Below are 17,818 nucleotides of genomic sequence, written 5' to 3' on the forward strand. Positions count from 1 at the left end.
ACAAGGCTGGAAGACACGTACGGTAGGGACTAGGCCCATGTCTGAGTCGAGACCCTCAGACAAGACAAGCAGCAGCTGGCCAACTACATCAATCTGTAATCAATGAACCAACTGGTAGATGGGATTATATGCCTAATTGCACAGCTAACCAGTCTATGGCTGAAATGACCAGACAGCACCAGTTTGTGACCATGACCCAATATAAGGAACAGGCATTATCCTGTGGCTTCTAATAGTGATTAATCATTCAGTATGCTTCCATGACCCCAAGCTTTTAGTGTGTCATTTGTCACAGTGATGCTGAGTTACACTACTCAACTAACATGTTATGTTACAGACACCGGAAAATACAGCAGGCAGAGGAAAAAGCTCACTTCTTCCTCCGCCTATAGGACAGTGGAAGAAGTACTCAGATTCTTTACTTAAAAGTAACAATACCACAAAGTTGAAATACTCTGTTATAAGTAAAAGTCCTGTATACCAAAGTATTGGCATCAGAATATACGTGCATAATTGTTTCAATGCAGTCACCCCTACAAAGTAATAAAACGTGCAGACCCAGTCGGGTGCTCCAGTATTTTATTTTTTTGGGTAGCCTCAGGTATTTTTCTTCTTATATAATTGTTTCAGCATTTGTCAATTATTTTGAAAATAGCAGATCTACAAAGCTCACAACACATGTTCGTAGATCAGCTATTTTCGAATAGTCAAAGTATAAAATAGGGTTTAAGTGGTTACTGTATGTTTTGTAATCTAAATCTACAAAGTAGCAAAGTAAACTTTTCAAATAACTGTCATTGAGTTAAAGTACAATATTTGCCTCTGAGATGTAGTGGAGTAGAAGTATAAAGTTTTGAGAAATTCAAATTCTCAAGTAAAATAAAAATACCTCATGAAGTACTTTCCACCACTGCTATAGGATAACACTTAATTATTCACATAGTTAAACTCCTGTGCCGATTTTGATTAGATCTAGACATGATTGAGACATGTCTGTATGGAGTATATTTGTTGTATTAATGTCCAGCATTTTATGTTGGTCTATGGGTGCTTTATAGTAACAGAGAGTTATTGTGCACGTGTGTGTGTGTGTGTGTGTGTGTGTGTGTGTGTGTGTGTGTGTGTGTGTGTGTGTGTGTGTGTGTGTGTGTGTGTGTGTGTGTGTGTGTGTGTGTGTGTGTGTGTGCGTGTGCGTGCGTGTGCGTGTGCGTGTTAAACCCCCCCCCCCATGTATGCCTTCGTCCTCTTGATGACAGACAGACAAGTTATTCTGTCTATCTCATTTCCTCGGACCACTTGACAAATCAATTATTCATTTCACATGTGGTCCCCAGAATGCAAGAAACACTAATGCATACCACATACTGTGATTCATTAGGAACACAGCACTGACACACAATGTCCAAGATGGCCACATTCGTAACCTACAAGTTAAAGTAATTGGAAAGATGCTTTAGTATTAAAATATATTTTCTGGGATCTCAAATGCTGTAGAAATATGTGTAACATCTTGTTCCATATTGTTTTAAACCACTAATCTAATCCCTTCCAGCTAAAGACAGCTAATGTGCTGTTAAAATCCCTCAGGGCCACACTTACACTTCTGTTGCCTCGGGCTAATCTCAGATTATCATTATTATCATGAGGACAGTAACAGGATGCGACTATGGGAAGTGAAAGGGGTCAGTCTTCTCGATGACTTATGCAGATATATCAAAACCTTACTTGTGGATTTGTGGTCAGAATTGTTAACAGATCTAGTTTAATTATGAAATGAGATATGAGAAACACTATACTATAAACCTATTTAAGTTTATTTTATTTTATTGTATGTTTTATTTTCATAAAATGTATTATTCACACAAGACTTTTTGTCTATGACATAGTTTTATTTTAGAGGATGTAGTGCATTGAAAATAAAATGACAGCATTTTGTCCGAAACGGTATATTATCCAACATGCACATTTTTGGAATAAAAACATGTAATTACATGGTTCGATATCTAAGTGAGAGATAGATTATATGAGAAAAATATATTAAAAAGAAAATAGAAGGGGACCTTATGATATATCTAATGTAATAGTTATGTAACTGATAATCAGCAGCTTCATCTCTAGTGATAATTGTAGTTAATTCAGGTTTTATTTACTCAATTTCAGTTCAATGGGCAATATTGAAACCATGGAGCAACATTGTAATCAAAGCCAGGAATGATGTATTAGCGTAGCTTTACACATAGAAGAAACATGGTCAACATGCAGCAAGTTGTGCTGCTAGCCAGATGGTAGAATTCTGGTGTTTGCAACACATGGCCCTGGGTGAAGCCATGACCAGATAGACCAGGCCAAGATAATTGGAATTTCATTAAGGTTGTGTGTGTGTGTGTGTGTGTGTGTGTGTGTGTGTGTGTGTGTGTGTGTGTGTGTGTGTGTGTGTGTGTGTGTGTGTGTGTGTGTGTGTGTGTGTGTGTGTGTGTGTGTGTGTGTGTGTGTGTGTGTGTGTGTGTGTGTGTGTGTGTGTGTGTGTGTGTGTGTGTGTGTGCTGAGTGTGCTGAGTGGGTGTGCTGAGTGGGTGTGGGTGTTTGTGAGTCTGCATGGGTGTGTTTCTCTACAAGCAGTATTGAGGATGGAGATGGGTACGGGGAGGGGGACCCCACCTGCTACCACCTGTTCATCTGTGGTATCTTATAAAAGCCGCTCCCCCAGTATGTCTAAGATCAGAACCCCCTTGGACTCTTCTGATGCTCAGGACATCCACTATACTGGACTTACATTCAACAATAAGCTGTTTTGACACCAGCAAGGCTTTCTTATGGACAAGAGCTCAGAAGAATCCTGAGGCTAATTGGCAATCCTGAGGTTGAACTTGGCAAACTATCAGCCAAAGCTTTTCTCTCACGTCTGAGTCTTTGTCGCCACTCACCACTGGAGAGCAATATTTTTTGACAAAAAGCATGAAGTGCCGCCGACCCAGTTGCACTGACTCTGGTTCTGAGTCTTCAGAGGCCGACTCCAAGAGTCCCGAGAAATATGAGACTGTCATAAAGCGAAGGACGGCCGCCAACGCCCGTGAGAGGAAGAGGATGCAGGGGTTAAACACAGCCTTTGATTGCCTCCGCAAAGTGGTCCCTCAGTGGGGAGAGGATAAGAAGCTGTCCAAGTACGAGACCCTGCAGATGGCCCTCAGCTACATCATGGCCCTTAATCGGATCTTGACAGATTCAAGGAAGCATAACGCTCCCCACAAGCAGTGGCTGGACCTGCAATTTGACTGTGTACAGCCTGATAACTATCCTTGCCTCATGAGGTACGACTCTTCTATGGAACAGGAGTACATGCACTCCTCGCTCCCATATCAGTTTGAGGGCCATGCGGTCCCAACGTATACTGCTGTGACCAACTGCTAATCAGTTCAGTCAGAGCATTGTCATGTGAATGACAATATGGAAATAATACTGTGCTTGCTTAATAACACAGGACTAAGTAAATACATTTGTATTACATTTATTTTGTATAATTTATCTAGTCTTTTGGTGACGTTGAAAAAGGTTTCTATTTCATTTTGAAACTTTTATTTTGCCTTTTGTTTTGGCTTGTAAACCCATATTGAGCAGGTTTTGTTCAAGTAGGAAATGGGAAAATTGACTGTTTCAGTATGAGATATGTACACTGTGTGGTTAGTATGACCATTAGCTTGTACTATAAATATAGGCTATGATGTATTTGAATCAAACATTTTGATATGGCTAAATGTGCAATTTTCATTGGATGCTGGGTAAATCATTGTCACTTTTACAACAGAAGCATTGTTAAAGTCATGTAATAACTGACAACATTTATTTTGTGTATAGGCTAGCCATAGCCATGAAATGTGGTTTTGTAAAAAAAAAAACGAAAAACGTTTTGTTACATGCAGACATCTATTTTGTTTAATTGTTGTTCTTGACCTAAAATAAAAGTATTTTTATGAAAAAAAGATTGGGTTCTTCCGCACTGGCAAATCTGCCTCCACTAAACAATAAATCCTGAAACCAATGTTAATTTTCAATCAATAATTAATTACCATAGAAGTAGAATAGTGATTATGCTATATTTTCCTCATTATGTACAGGATTAGGGAGGGGTTACACAATTCCATGTGATTTGTGTCAACAAATCAGCAATAACAAAAAAACAATCTGAAATTGGGGCCTTTTTCTTAAAACCCTCAAACTAAAATGAACATGGCCCCAACCTTAATCATCAATCCTTCATAAAAGTTTATTAGTCGATACTGATAGCATTCACTCTTCCTCTGTCAAAATGTATATTAGTCATGAATACATGTAAGGAATAACATGTATACAATCTTAGATTAAAATTGGCTAAGGGAGGACCAGTCGGTGGGCAGGCCGGCGGATCAACGTTGTCACGCTCATGTCACTATGACTCAGCAATAACCATAAGGAGTTCTCAATGCAGCTATGCACAAATATGGAGTGTGTTGTCTAACCTCAAGTGTTGTCATGGCATCAGTGCAAACAAATCAGTCAGCTCCATATATGGGCATATACTGATGACTTCAGTGATCTCCATATATGGGCATAAAAGGGACCAGACAGATACTCTGACAAAGCCCCCGACACCATGACTCAGACATATTGGTCGGATCGGCAGTGCCATGTGCTGTAGGTGTGAGGGGCACGTAGCGGCCAAACCTGTAGTTTCATAAAACATTCTTATGAAAGAACACCAAAGCTTACACAGTGTTCATTTGTAACTCAGAGTGTACAAAGGTAACCAAATGGATCCTTGCGGGTGCATTTACATTTAAGTGAAATTAACACAGAGGATTGTACTGTGACGGGATCACTCAGTAGAACATCTTGTCATTTTAAGCATTTCCTTTAACCAATTAAACCCTATACTTTTGACCAGAGTCCCCCAGGGCTGCATAGTAGCCCGCTCCTCTAGGCCCACTCTGCAACACATTTGTGAAATTGTTGTTCTACTGTTTTCGCCAAATGTTCACTCCACAACACATTTGTGAAATTGTTGATCTACTGTTTTCGCCTCGCCTGCTCACCTATTATGACATACCCAGAATAGAGGCGCTAGGGTTCATGTGCTTAAAAAGCTGTGAAAACAAGGGCGTTGTATGGAGGATGAGGATTACACAACATAGCGTTGATGTTGGGTGGAAACCTTGTATTTCCAAAACCGTTCCTTTTTTATTATTATCATATTATCGTATGACGAAGTAGGGTATTCATTTACGAAAAACATAAAAAGCTGAAATGTGGAGATACAAGGTTTCTGCCTGACAGCAACGATAGCCTATAGTGATGGCAGGTGATGGCCCATGCACAGCCTCCTCATCATCTCCTGTGAGGGGATAAAAGCATCCTTTTGTCCATCCCTCCTGTGTTGTGAGATAAGGCTCTATTACGTCAATAGGGGACCAAAATATAAATACAAAACCAAGTCCTTTCTGTGACCCACAGCCTTTTTGTTTCTATTTTTTGTTTTACATGACAATGACTCTTTTATGACATTATAGGCGAGTAAGTAACTATTGCAGATTTTGTTCATGATATGCAGTTTGGTGATTTATAGTATAGTATAGTACAGTATGTCTTTCTTAAATGTTTTGACATTTTCATGGTAAATTATTTTTAATTATTTTTAATTGTATTTATTTCTTTTGAAGACATTGTATGGCGTTTTTTGAGGAGAGTATAGTAGGCCTACAATATATATATATATATATATATATATATATATATATATATATATATATATATATATACATATACATATACATATACATATACACACACACACACACACACACACACACACACACACACACACACACACACACACACACACACACACACTCTGCAGTTGACACACTATTAGTTGTTTTAGTATTATTGTTTAATCATGGAAAACAAAATGGACAAAAAAAAATAAAACATTGCTATAGTGGCACAAGCCACTGCTAATTTATAAAAAGCAGTCCCTACCGCTGCCTCAGCCTTAGAGTAGACATCAGGCAGAAACCTTATCTCCATATTTCGACGTCATCCTAAATTAATACCTTACTTCATCATACAAGAATGTCGCACAAAAGTAGAGAAAATAGCAGATCTACAAGCACAACGTGTCACATCACGACACATTGTGAGCTTGGCTATCTTCACAATTTCATTGTAAAATACTAATTAAAAAGTATCGGTTTTGAACATACAAGGTTTCCACCCGACAGCAACAAATTAAAAGTCTATTGTTGTGTAATGGCTGTGTGTAATCACCCTGTTCAGAGCTGCTCAAGCATGAACATCCATGGCTGCACCCAAACTCTGTAGTATAGGCCTATAGTATTATAGACATATCAATGCATTCACTGTATTGTCCAACTGCCATTGCTTTATACACATCCCATTAAGTTACAATTGATTTGATTAGGTGGGTAGTATTTTGTAAGTAGTCTTTTGATCTGTAAGCTTCCGGCCCTTGGACAACAAAACAAAAAACATTATGAACTAACAGTTCAGGCTGTCAATGGATATTGCTTTGAGAATTTTAAAAGTAAAACAAAGTGTGTGTGCGTGTGTGTATAAATGTTCGAGTGTGCGTGACAAGTGCGTGTGTGTATACATGTTCGTGTGTGCGTGACAAGTGCAAAGTGGCAAACAGTACAGATGGCCACAGCAATTAAAATGTTGAGTGTGTGAATGCCTAATATGTTTTTGACAGTTGGCATGTTAAAAATGTAAAATGCATAACAGATGACAGAGTCAAAAGATTCATGCTAATGTGATGGCGAGCAGCAGGCTATCGCATGGCTTTTGTGTTTACGTAGGAAACCAGAGAGTCAACAGTTGGCAAGGAAAATACATTTGACCTGAAATCATTTAGTGTCTTTGGCTGTAGCCCAACTGCATGGCACACAAAAGGACCCTTACGGGTCCTTACGGGTCCTTACGGAACCCTTACAGGTCCTTTTGGTTCCAACTGTACACTCCAGAGTTAACATTGAGGATTTTACTCTGTAAATGAAAACGCTGCTAATCTGTCATGCCAAAGTGCAGTAACTACGTTTTTGGACATACCCACTTATTTGTGTATCCCAAAGGTCAAATTCATTCCAAAGGTCATTTTTCAGTGATTCTTTCCCTCGTAGTTACTGCACTTTGGCTTAGCAGGGCAGAGTAATTGAGAGTCTCCAAACTCAATTAAAATGTGATGTATGTCCAGAATGACTTAAAGCTGCCCTCTTTAACTTTCCTGTTCTACCCTAGATTTGAACCCAGGTCTTCTGCACGAGTGCTGAAATGTTTACCACAGAGCTAATAGAACCTTACTGATTGCTCACAGGAGAAATTACATTTTGACCTTCAGGCAGTACAGGTTGTGTCAAGCCAGACACATCTCCTCATCTAAATGTCTCAATAGAAGAGCAGGAACTCCAAATACAACCACCCCAAATAATATATTGTATTGTATACAAAATAACATTGTAGTCAATGAACTGAACTGACAAAATAACAGTCACTGAAAAAGAGTTACATAGTTGAGCTTTAACTTGCATTTCTTTATCTAGCTTCATCATCACATTTTCAACTTAAATGTTGTACCTGAATGCTGTCCTTCCAAAGATTGCACCAGTGAGTAAAATGTAAATTTTCAAATAGAATAAAACCATCAAATCAGCCTAGCCCAGCCTAGCGTTGTGTTGTGTAGTACCCTTATGAAGATAACTGTTATTCTGTCATTACTTTGCTAGGTTTGTAAGACAGGAACAAGGTATCCATTACAGATTGTGCATGAATAATGACTTTCACTATACTGCCTGCTACTGTATATTGACTAATATCAAAATAGTACAATTCTCAAATATTACACATTAACTCTTTATTTTATAGATTTGCTTTTCGGCTTTTATGCCTTTAATGATAGGACAGTAGACTGACTGAATGGGGAGAGAGATTATGACACGCAGCAAAGGTCGCCGGGATCGGGATTCGAACTCGCAATACGCTGTCATGCTGGCATTGCAGCCTAGGGTGCTGTAACAGAGAGGTCCTCTGTTACTTGCCATTTGCACATGTACATTGTAACCTTTATTTATGGATGGATTAATTGCATAGCATATGGTCACTTTAGTATTTGCACGGCAAAATGTGCACATTGTAGTTTGCACAGAAAGGAATGCAGTCATTTTATTGTTGATTACATTTAACTGAACATTTGAGTTGTGTCCTGTCCAGCTGAGCTGGCCACTCAGCGAACTAGTCCACCTATGGAGACAACATGTTTGGTGATATCTGGCAAGTGCAATTGGTGTAATATGAGTGCAATAGAGACTAAGTGGAATGTGTGAGAGGTGCAATATGGGTAATGCTGAGTAATGATTGAAAGCTTAACATGTACCAAAGTGGACTGTTCTGTTTGCCAGTGTAATTGGGTTGGACCAAATCAGAAGGGCAGAGGGGGGTTGTAATGTGTATTTGGAATTGTGAGGGATCTTGTGTAAAGTTGTGGTATGAGAATCATTAGTGGTGTAGTTTATGGAGTTTTAAGATATTTTATGAGTTAATGTAATATGTATTTCTGTATTTATATATTTCTGTATTTGTATATCTGTTTATCTACCCCTTGACATGGTGGAGTCTTAATTGCCTCAGCTGCTAGCTGAGTATAAAATGCTGCCAGTAACAAGCCTGTTCAGTTGAGGTAGAATGTGAGCCAGCCAGGCAACACCATGTCTGCCACCTGTGTTGGAGCTCCTGTGTTGTTATCTGTAAATGTGATGTTGGTGAATAAACACACCGCTTGGTTGCACTTTACAAACGCCTCTGTACTGCTTCCAGCTGCAAAAGGGCTCGTTCTCACAGGTGCCTGGACCGCCATGCCCAGACCAACCCTGGTGTCTCCCTTTGGGGTATATTTTATTTTCCCTTTTTCAAAGTTAAGAAATTTGTCAGACATTTTCAACTATATTATTTTAAAAGTAGCAGATCTACAAGCTCACAGTGCAATGCAATGCTAAACACATTGTGAACTTAGTAGATCATTTATATTTGCTATTTGTTGTATTATGAAGTACATATAGGGATTAAGAAGTTAAAAGATACTCCATTATACTTTCATAGCTTCTATAACTTACTACAGTATATAAGGTAAATTCCAAAATATATTTTTTGAAGTGCGCAAGGGCATGTTTGTGGTCTCTCTCTCTCTCACACACACACACACACACACACACACACACACACACACACACACACGTATAATACAACACGTATGTGCATATGTATGTGGCGTACAAGAACAACACATGCTTGCATATGCAGCCTAGGTAGCGTTGGTCGTTACAACATCCAAATGAGCAGTCCACAGTGCTCAGCGGTGGACTGGTGGCTCCTCCCCCTGTGATGCTTATGTCATTGTTTCTTTATGTCGTCTTACCAGCAGGTGTTGAAAACGGTCCAGCTTCATTTGGTCTTCTTTACTTTCGACAACAAACGTCCCAGTTCCCAAACAGAGACGTCCAGATGACTCACAGCAACATGAAGCGCTTGAACAATCGGGCCGAGAGCCACTTCACCGGCCAGGTAGAGTGTGAGCTGGACAGTGTGAGTAATGGAGCCTGGGTGAACCAAGGTTTCTGTGGCTCTCCATCACCCATACCTCGGGCTGTCAGCACCATCTACAACCCCCAGCCACTTTTCCAGGGCTCCATGGACAACATGTCCAAACTGGACAGTCCCAGCCCTTTTCCTGAGGAGCCAGCATCCCTGGACAGAAGCCTGTTAAAGAAACGTGCAGGTTGCTGTTCTTTTATCAAAGGTAGGAACTGTTCTGTTTAGTTTATAGTCATGTACAGTACAAGTCAAGTTATCCTGTTTATTTGTTACCTAAATCCATTCAGGGTAATTGTGCACTGTCATAAGTGTTTACAAACAAAATCCTTTCTTGGCATGTCAGTTATATTTTGCATGGTTTACCCACAGTTTGTAATGTCTTAATGTGAAATGTTTATACATACAGTTCATTGTGAGTGAGTTGCAATTAGTTCCTCCTGAGCATATCTATTTTAAACTGTGACCATAACATTTCAGTAAGTACAATTTTATATCAATATAAAATAATGTGCAAATACGTGTTTCTTTTCGTAATGTTCTTTTGTGCTAATCAAGTTTTTGTATCAAATCAAGTTTAACACTTTACTTTACAGATCAGCAGGTTCACACAAAATGTGTCAATGTTTTATCATTAATGGGAGTAAAGGAGCAGTGTTACATTATACGACCATATACTCTACCCTCAAATAGGGGCACACGTACCCCCATTTGAGAAACACTGCCCTAGCCCATTAAGACCTGGAACGCATCTGTGTCACTTTAGATTTCTTTGGCTATTCAAAAATAGCAGATCTACAAGCTCATAGCGCGGCACCGAGTGCCGCGCTATGAGCTTGTAGATCTGCTATTTTTGAAAAATCTTTCAAAAAACTGGTAGGATTTAGAAAACATTTTTAAGAATCGGTCTCAGGTCTTAATGGGTTAAGGGAGCATAAAGACTAAAATGATCTCAAATGTAACACTTGGATATCCTCTCTTTCATCAATATTGTGTAGGATTATGGGGCACAACATTGACTGAGAACACCTCTGACAACAGGGAGCTGTTCGTCAGGACCACACTAAGGGAGCTAATGGTCTATCTGGTGTTCCTTGTGGATATATGTCTCTGTAAGTATAACAGCAGTTACTCTGTCAATGCCTGACTGTCTGTGTGGAGTGTGGATGTAACTATGCACACAACATGCTTTAGGAGTCCATTTAGGAAATACAATGGAGAGAGAGTATATGTGTATGTGTGTGTGTGTGTGTGTGTGTGTGTGTGTGTGTGTGTGTGTGTGTGTGTGTGTGTGTGTGTATGTGTGTGTGTGTGTGTGTGTGTGTGTGTGTGTATATTTTATATATATGTTACAGTCAGATTGGAAAACCAGTCCGATTGAAAAAGGAGTGCTTGTTTTCTTCAAGTTCACCTCCCTACGCTCCTTTATGCTGAAAGTTTAATTTGCTCAAAAGATGTGACCACCCATTAAAGTGGGCCCAAGGCTAATGTTTCTACACTGCAAAATCATGTTACCAATCTGGGTTAAATGCCATTTCCCAATAATTCTTGGAATTTGTTTTAAATTGTACTGAGTACCAGATTTGTTGTTTTTTAGCCACATGAACCCTAGCATCCCTATTCTGGGCATGTCATCATAGGCAAAATTTTTAGGGAAATAGAAGATATACAAGCTCACTGTGTCGTGTTGCGACGAGCTGTGGGCTTGTATAGCTTATAGATCTGCTATTTTTGTTTAGAAAGAAACAAGTAGGTGACCTAGTAAAGATCCCTGGGGGACACCAATCAATTAATTATATAGGTTCTAAGTGGTTAACTACTTAACTACTGGTTAACTACTATCTGATTGTCTATACTTTCTTGATAGGATATGTGGGCATGTATTTGGCTCTCATTGTTTACCTATGGGAAAACACCCACCCTGGTAACTGAGTCCAATAAAACACCATGAAAAGTATTTCCATACTTAAAGCAGATCTTACCGTAAGGCATCTCAATAGCTTAAATGTACTCAAGAATTAAAAGCATCATTTTAAGAATTTCTACACTTACTGTACAAGGACACATAATGAAAATAGTCCCTGAGTAGCTTGAAAAACAATAATAAAGATAAAACATAAAAGGTGAATTTAATGCAAATAAAATGCAATCGAAATTGTATAAGCGATAACGTATCATTCTCAGTTTAAATAACATTGCATTCTGAAAAGTCCTTGTTTTGTTAAAATGATCCTATGTTTTGTTAGGAAGTTACAGTACATGAGCCTGTTTGAAATGTTGATTTATCGTCAGCTGCTTCTCCCTGCTTCGAGGCCACCATACATTTTCTCCCCATCCCGTTTTGACTAAATGGCATTGTCCTGTTAAACATTATGAGTGAAAGGAACAGATCGCACTGCTCTCTTGCCTTTCACTGATAAGAGCATTGGGCTGAGCCATTGTTCCTTTGTCTGGGTCGGGATTTACATTGTTTGACGAGGCCATTTGCGTCAGCCAATGTGCTCTCTCTTCAAACAAATCACCGCCTCTGATCTGGGTGTATTTGACTGCTGTGACATGAGCACGACCAAAGAACAAATCTTGAATGAGGCCCTGCGTGTCTGTTTCTGAGTCGCCTTATCTTCAGCCGAATGCAGCAACATTTCAAGCTGAGCCTGAGCAAAGGCTGAATCAGTGGTTAACCATAACAATGTGGTCATGTTGTCTTTCAGTGACATATGGTATGACAAGCTCAAGCACCTACTATTACACTAAAGCCATGACAGACCTGTTTGTGAATACAGCCGGTGAAAGCGGGGTTAAATTTCAGTCCATTAGCACCATGGCCGACTTCTGGATTGTGAGTAGTCTCTATATTCTCCAATGAAGAATCAAACTCTGTGAACAAATAAACACAGAATTAAATATGACATGGTTATGTTTGCAAGATACGTATAGATCATGAGATTCATTGATTCATAATTGAATTCCTACCTCTATTCTCACTCATTTCTACCCATCCCGTATCTGAATCTGAACAGTATTCCCAGGGCCCATTGCTGGATGGCCTCTACTGGACTAAGTGGTACAACAACCAGTCTCTGGATAGCGGAGACCACTCCTTCATCTACTATGAGAACATGCTGCTGGGCGTCCCCCGGATGAGGCAGATCAAGATAAAGAACAACTCCTGTAAGGTCCACGGCGACTTCCAAGATGAAATCACAGGATGTTTCGATGTCTACAATGAGAAGAAAGAGAACGATGTTAACTTTGGTCTCATCAATGGCACTGCGTAAGCTGCACATTTTGTCTTCTGATTGGCTTCTAAGCTCACTACCAGACTGCTATGGGTGCGCTGTGACATTAAACAGAAGACTCAGACTGTGATAATTTTAGTCGAACTGTGAAGCAATTGTGTAACTATTGTAATGAGACAGTCTATTTGTGTGCATGTACTGTATACATACTGTACAGTGTGTCACTCTTGCCGCAATGACTCAATGCACTGTATCATCCTCAAATCACAGCACAAGTCCATGCAACTTCATATACTACACCTCTAACTCAATATCTGACATATTGTGCAATTTGGTGGACAAAGATCAGGGACACTGAGCTCAGCTGGTACTGAGCCATGTGGCTCAACTATGCACACCTCTAGGTTTCTCTTGTTTTGTTGTCGTTGTTCCACACACACACACACACACACACACACACACACACACACACACACACACACACACACACACACACACACACACACACACACACACACACACACACACACACACACACACACACAGTATGTTCACATAGTGTTACAAGATCTTATCCTTCCCCAGCTGGACATACCATACAGAGAAAGAGGTCAAAGGTTCTGCTCACTGGGGATTGTTAACTACATACAGTGGAGCAGGGTTCTATCAGGACCTCAGCAGAACTAAGGAGGAGAGCACTGCCATACTGACGGACCTGAAGAGCAACCTGTGGTTGGACCGTGGAACCAGAGCGGTCTTCATTGACTTCTCCACCTACAACGCCAACATCAATATGTTTTGTGTCATCAGGTAGTGAACACAATTTGCAAGCACCTTTTCCCTATAATAGCCTTTCATCCAAAGCTTATAGACATTCCATGTTGTTGTTGTTTTTTTACCTTTTCCTGAAAGGTTGCTGGTTGAATTCCCAGCGACTGGTGGAGCTATCCCTTCCTACCAGATACGAACAGTCAGACTAATTCGCTACATCACCTACTGGGATTATTTCATCCTTGCCTGTGAGATGGTATTCTGTGTCTTCATCCTCTACTACGTTGTGGAGGAGATTCTTGAGCTACGAATACACAAGTTGTCCTACTTCAACAGCATCTGGAACATACTGGACATTGTTGTCATACTGGTGAGATAATGCATAATTATTCACATACACATTTTGCATAAGCTCCTTGGTGTGAACAGTGAAAAAACACAATTCTGTTTTCCAGCTTGCCATCGTAGCGATCGTTTTCAACATTTTCCGCACCATAAAAGTGGACAAGTTACTTGGCAAACTGCTGCAACAACCTGAAATCTATGCAGACTTTGAATTTCTGGCATTTTGGCAAATGCAGTACAACAACATGAATGCAGTGAACTTGTTCTTCGCTTGGATAAAGGTAAAAAACTACCACCGTCTACAGTCACTATTTTAGACCATAGGGTGTGCCACTGTTTTACTGTTTGTTCTTCTTGTTACTGCAGGTCTTCAAGTACATCAGTTTCAATAAGACCATGACCCAACTGTCCTCAACCTTGGGTCGATGTGCTAAAGACATAGTGGGATTTGCCATCATGTTCTTCATAGTATTCTTCGCCTATGCTCAGCTTGGCTATCTCCTCTTTGGAACAGAAGTTGAATCCTTCAGTACCTTTGTCAAGTGCATGTAAGCCGAGTAATCAAGCGGAACGAATAGGATGAGCAGACTGTAAGCTCGAGCATGAGCTATAATGATAAGAGTTGAAGTTGAGTTCTTATGCTCTGTTCCTTTCTTACTGTAGCTTCACACAGTTCAGGATTATTCTCGGAGACTTTGATTATGATGCCATTGAGCGTGCCAACAGAGTTCTTGGTCCAATGTACTTTGTCACCTACGTATTCTTTGTCTTTTTTGTACTGCTGGTAAGTTATTCTTATACACAAAGTAAACACATTACAATGAAAGATGAGATTCTTTTCAAATTGATAATTATTACGTTTTTTTTCTTTAACATACTTGTCCTCTTCTAGAACATGTTTCTTGCCATCATAAATGACACATACTCTGAGGTTAAGGAAGAGCTCTCATCACAGAAAGACGAGCTGCAGATTACAGACATAATAAAACAGGTAAAGTAGTTACATCTAGCTTACATAATCTACTATACAGTCATGATACAGTATTTAGTATTTTTGTTTGTCAATATGAGGACACTGTAAGGATACTACAAATTAAACTACAAATAATAAAGCAATAAAACATATTTTTTGTATTAAGAGCTACTCAAGGACATTCATGAAGCTGAAACTTAAAAAGGAGAAGATATCAGATGTTCAAAAAGCCCTGCGGTCTGGGTCTGGAGAAATTGAATTCCAGGACTTCAGAGAAACTCTGAAAGAGTGAGTCATTAAAAAGCATAACAAAACACAGACATGCAGGTTAACCCAGAAGTTAAGCCATTTAAACTGAATCTTTACCCATCTGATGATGTCTTAGAATGGGACATGCCGATCACGAAATCTCGGCAGCCTTCGCCCGATTTGACCGCGACGGCAACCAAATTCTGGACCATGAGGAGCAAGAGAGGATGAAACGGGAACTGGAGGAAAAGAGGGTTTGTGGACTAAATCACTGGTTCTCAATGTAGGGTCCTAGGTCTACACAGGTCTGTAACTCAAGAGTGTACAAAATGGAACCAAATGCACCTGCAAGGGACCATTTGCATACATTTTGTACACTCTGAGTTAAATCAACACTGAGGATTTTACAGTGTAGACTGGGGTCACAGAGCTAAGAATTATATCAAAAGGGAAGTTTGTGGTCTAATAACATTAGTTAAGTGATTTTCAAGTGGGCTCTAATCCAGAAAGGGTTGAGAACCACTGCTTTAGAGTAGTGTTTTTCACAGGTCCTTCATTTCCCTCTCTTCAGGATGCTCTCAGTAATGAGCTCAACAAACTTGGAATAAACTATGGTAAAGACCTGATGGACCAATCTACTGTTACCATTAATGAGCAGAAGAACATGCCCACTCAAACCTTCACTGAGAAAGAGGAGTTTCAAAGGTGGGTTGAATGTTCACATTAAACTCATCCATTTTAACCATGTAAGAAGACTACTTGAAAACACATCCTTGGTTCTGGTGACTGATATTGTCCTTCTAATGCTTGAGGGGGCTGTGTTTTTCCAACTACTTATTTTTATTTTATATAAATATCTAAAAAATGAACAGTTCCATCTGTACATGAAAAACACAAAAAAAATGTTAAAGCTGCAATCCACAACTATTTTAGTGAATAAATAATCATAGAATGCATATTAACTAAAACGTACTGTTTACTTTCTATTATTGGCTAATAGAAGATACTTTTCATTCCATGTAAGGCTGGCCAGGCAGGTTCTCCAACTTGAAAGTTCTGTAACAGCCATCATGTCCAGGATTGAGTTGATTATGGTGAAGCTGGAACTACAGGAGAGAACAAAAGCCAAAGAAACAATGACCAATAATGATGTGAGTATGGAAATTATTTTAGATGTCCTTGAATTAAAGATGCTGTAAGCCAAGGGATATAAAACAAAACGTTTTTGTTTGTTAGAAAGTTAAAGGTTAACTGGAGTGTGTGTGTACACACACAGATCAGCGATCTTACCTAGTATACCTTTAAAGCTCCATATTCTGAGAACCCATTTTATCAGCTTAACTTTTTGTCATGTTCCAGTTCCAATATTGTCTGCTCATTCGTTTGTTTTATCACTTCCAGTTTCACAGGCTACTTCATCCTGTAGTCTGTATGAATTCGCACTCCTAAAAAAATATTTTATGTTTACCAAAGAGCTGGAAAATGGGGAGACCCATGTTACTGAACTAACACTATGGGAATAGGGAGCTATTTGACATATTTGTTGTGTTTAAATCCCCATAGGGGACTCTTAGATCGCTTTTTATGGATATGAAGCATCGACTGAAGGTGGAAATGTACAAATTTACCCAAAGAGTAACACAATAAACGCTTGAAACTAGTCAAACGACCCAAAGACTACATTTCCCATGAATGTGGGCACAGTCATTTCAGACCCGGAAGTGTAGTTTTATGGCAGAATTAATTACATTTTCGCCATAAACAGGCTGTATCAAATATGAATGAATATCATATAACGATGCAGAACCACCCCTCTGACAGAAACGCCCGGATGATTTGTTTATTTTTGGAACACAGTTCGTATATGACGTGATCCAAAATTCCCCTATGGGGATTTCAACACAAAAAATAACGCAGCAACCCAGGGGGATAGTGCCCTCTAGCGGCAGTGACGTCAGGCTTCGGTGCTCTATTCACCTGTTTCTTGGCTGTGTGTTTTCCACTTCCTGTCGGATTTCATTAGTCATCTGACCGGTTTCATTGGATTTCATTGGATCAAAAGACAGGAAGTGGAACACAGTGAAAAGCCTAGGAAACAGGTGGATACGGTATATCATGTTAGTAGTTCAACATAAATTACGCAACTGATCGCTTCCATTCTTGTTTTAGTTGAAGACGCCAATGTATAGGGTAGTGTTTGTTATTTCAACATGCTGATAAACCATCTTTATTTCATGCCTGCTTACCGTAGCAAGATCTCATCATTCCACTTATGCACTATATCCAGAATGATAAGACCACGCCGGATGGAGCTGTCTCAGCACATGTGGCCAGAGGGCTGAGGGCTGAGCTTCTATCACGGAGACCTGCAACTCTAGCTGGAGGATTCACGCAAGATTGTCTGAGTCATATGTGATCTAAATCAGTGTTTCATAACCTGGGGCCTGGGGTCTGCCCCCCCCCACCCCCACCCCCACCCGCCCCACCCCAGATAGTCCAACATAAAATTCCATTTACTCATCATTACATAATTAACACCCACATGTAAAATCATTGTGAAGTAAAGTAATAATGACATTGTTCAATTTATAAAATGAAAGAAAATAAACACT

At 39.6% G+C, this 17,818-nt stretch overlaps 2 protein-coding genes across 2 annotated transcripts; both read left to right on the forward strand.

The window, feature by feature from the left end:
• Positions 1-2,954: 2,954 nt before the first annotated feature.
• On the forward strand, positions 2,955-3,407 carry atoh7 (atonal bHLH transcription factor 7; the record flags this gene model as incomplete). The annotated part of the gene is made up of 1 exon (XM_084076045.1): positions 2,955-3,407. The coding sequence occupies one exon, from the start codon at positions 2,955-2,957 to the stop codon at positions 3,405-3,407; it is 453 nt and encodes a 150-aa protein (XP_083932171.1).
• A 6,134-nt stretch (positions 3,408-9,541) lies between these two features.
• On the forward strand, positions 9,542-17,713 carry pkd2l1 (polycystic kidney disease 2-like 1). Its single transcript, XM_084075715.1, has 15 exons — positions 9,542-9,837; positions 10,628-10,741; positions 12,341-12,468; positions 12,650-12,903; positions 13,454-13,678; positions 13,781-14,009; positions 14,095-14,265; positions 14,351-14,532; positions 14,648-14,768; positions 14,877-14,975; positions 15,124-15,245; positions 15,343-15,460; positions 15,778-15,911; positions 16,231-16,357; positions 17,494-17,713. Exons 1-15 carry the CDS (start codon positions 9,543-9,545, stop codon positions 17,620-17,622), a joined length of 2,448 nt encoding a protein of 815 aa, XP_083931841.1. The 5' UTR covers position 9,542; the 3' UTR covers positions 17,623-17,713.
• The last annotated feature ends 105 nt before the right edge of the window (positions 17,714-17,818 follow it).

This window comes from Gymnoscopelus microlampas, assembly GCF_963454915.1.
Source record: "Gymnoscopelus microlampas genome assembly, chromosome: 13".
NCBI classification, from domain to species: domain Eukaryota; kingdom Metazoa; phylum Chordata; class Actinopteri; order Myctophiformes; family Myctophidae; genus Gymnoscopelus; species Gymnoscopelus microlampas.

Coding starts and splice junctions, on each gene's coding strand:
- pkd2l1 (XM_084075715.1), top strand. CDS start 9,543: ATGACTCACAGCAACATGAAGCGCTTGAACAATCGGGCCGAGAGCCAC. Junction 9,838..10,627: donor TTGCTGTTCTTTTATCAAAG/GTAGGAACTGTT, acceptor AATATTGTGTAG/GATTATGGGGCACAACATTG. Junction 14,976..15,123: donor TTACAGACATAATAAAACAG/GTAAAGTAGTTA, acceptor TTTTGTATTAAG/AGCTACTCAAGGACATTCAT.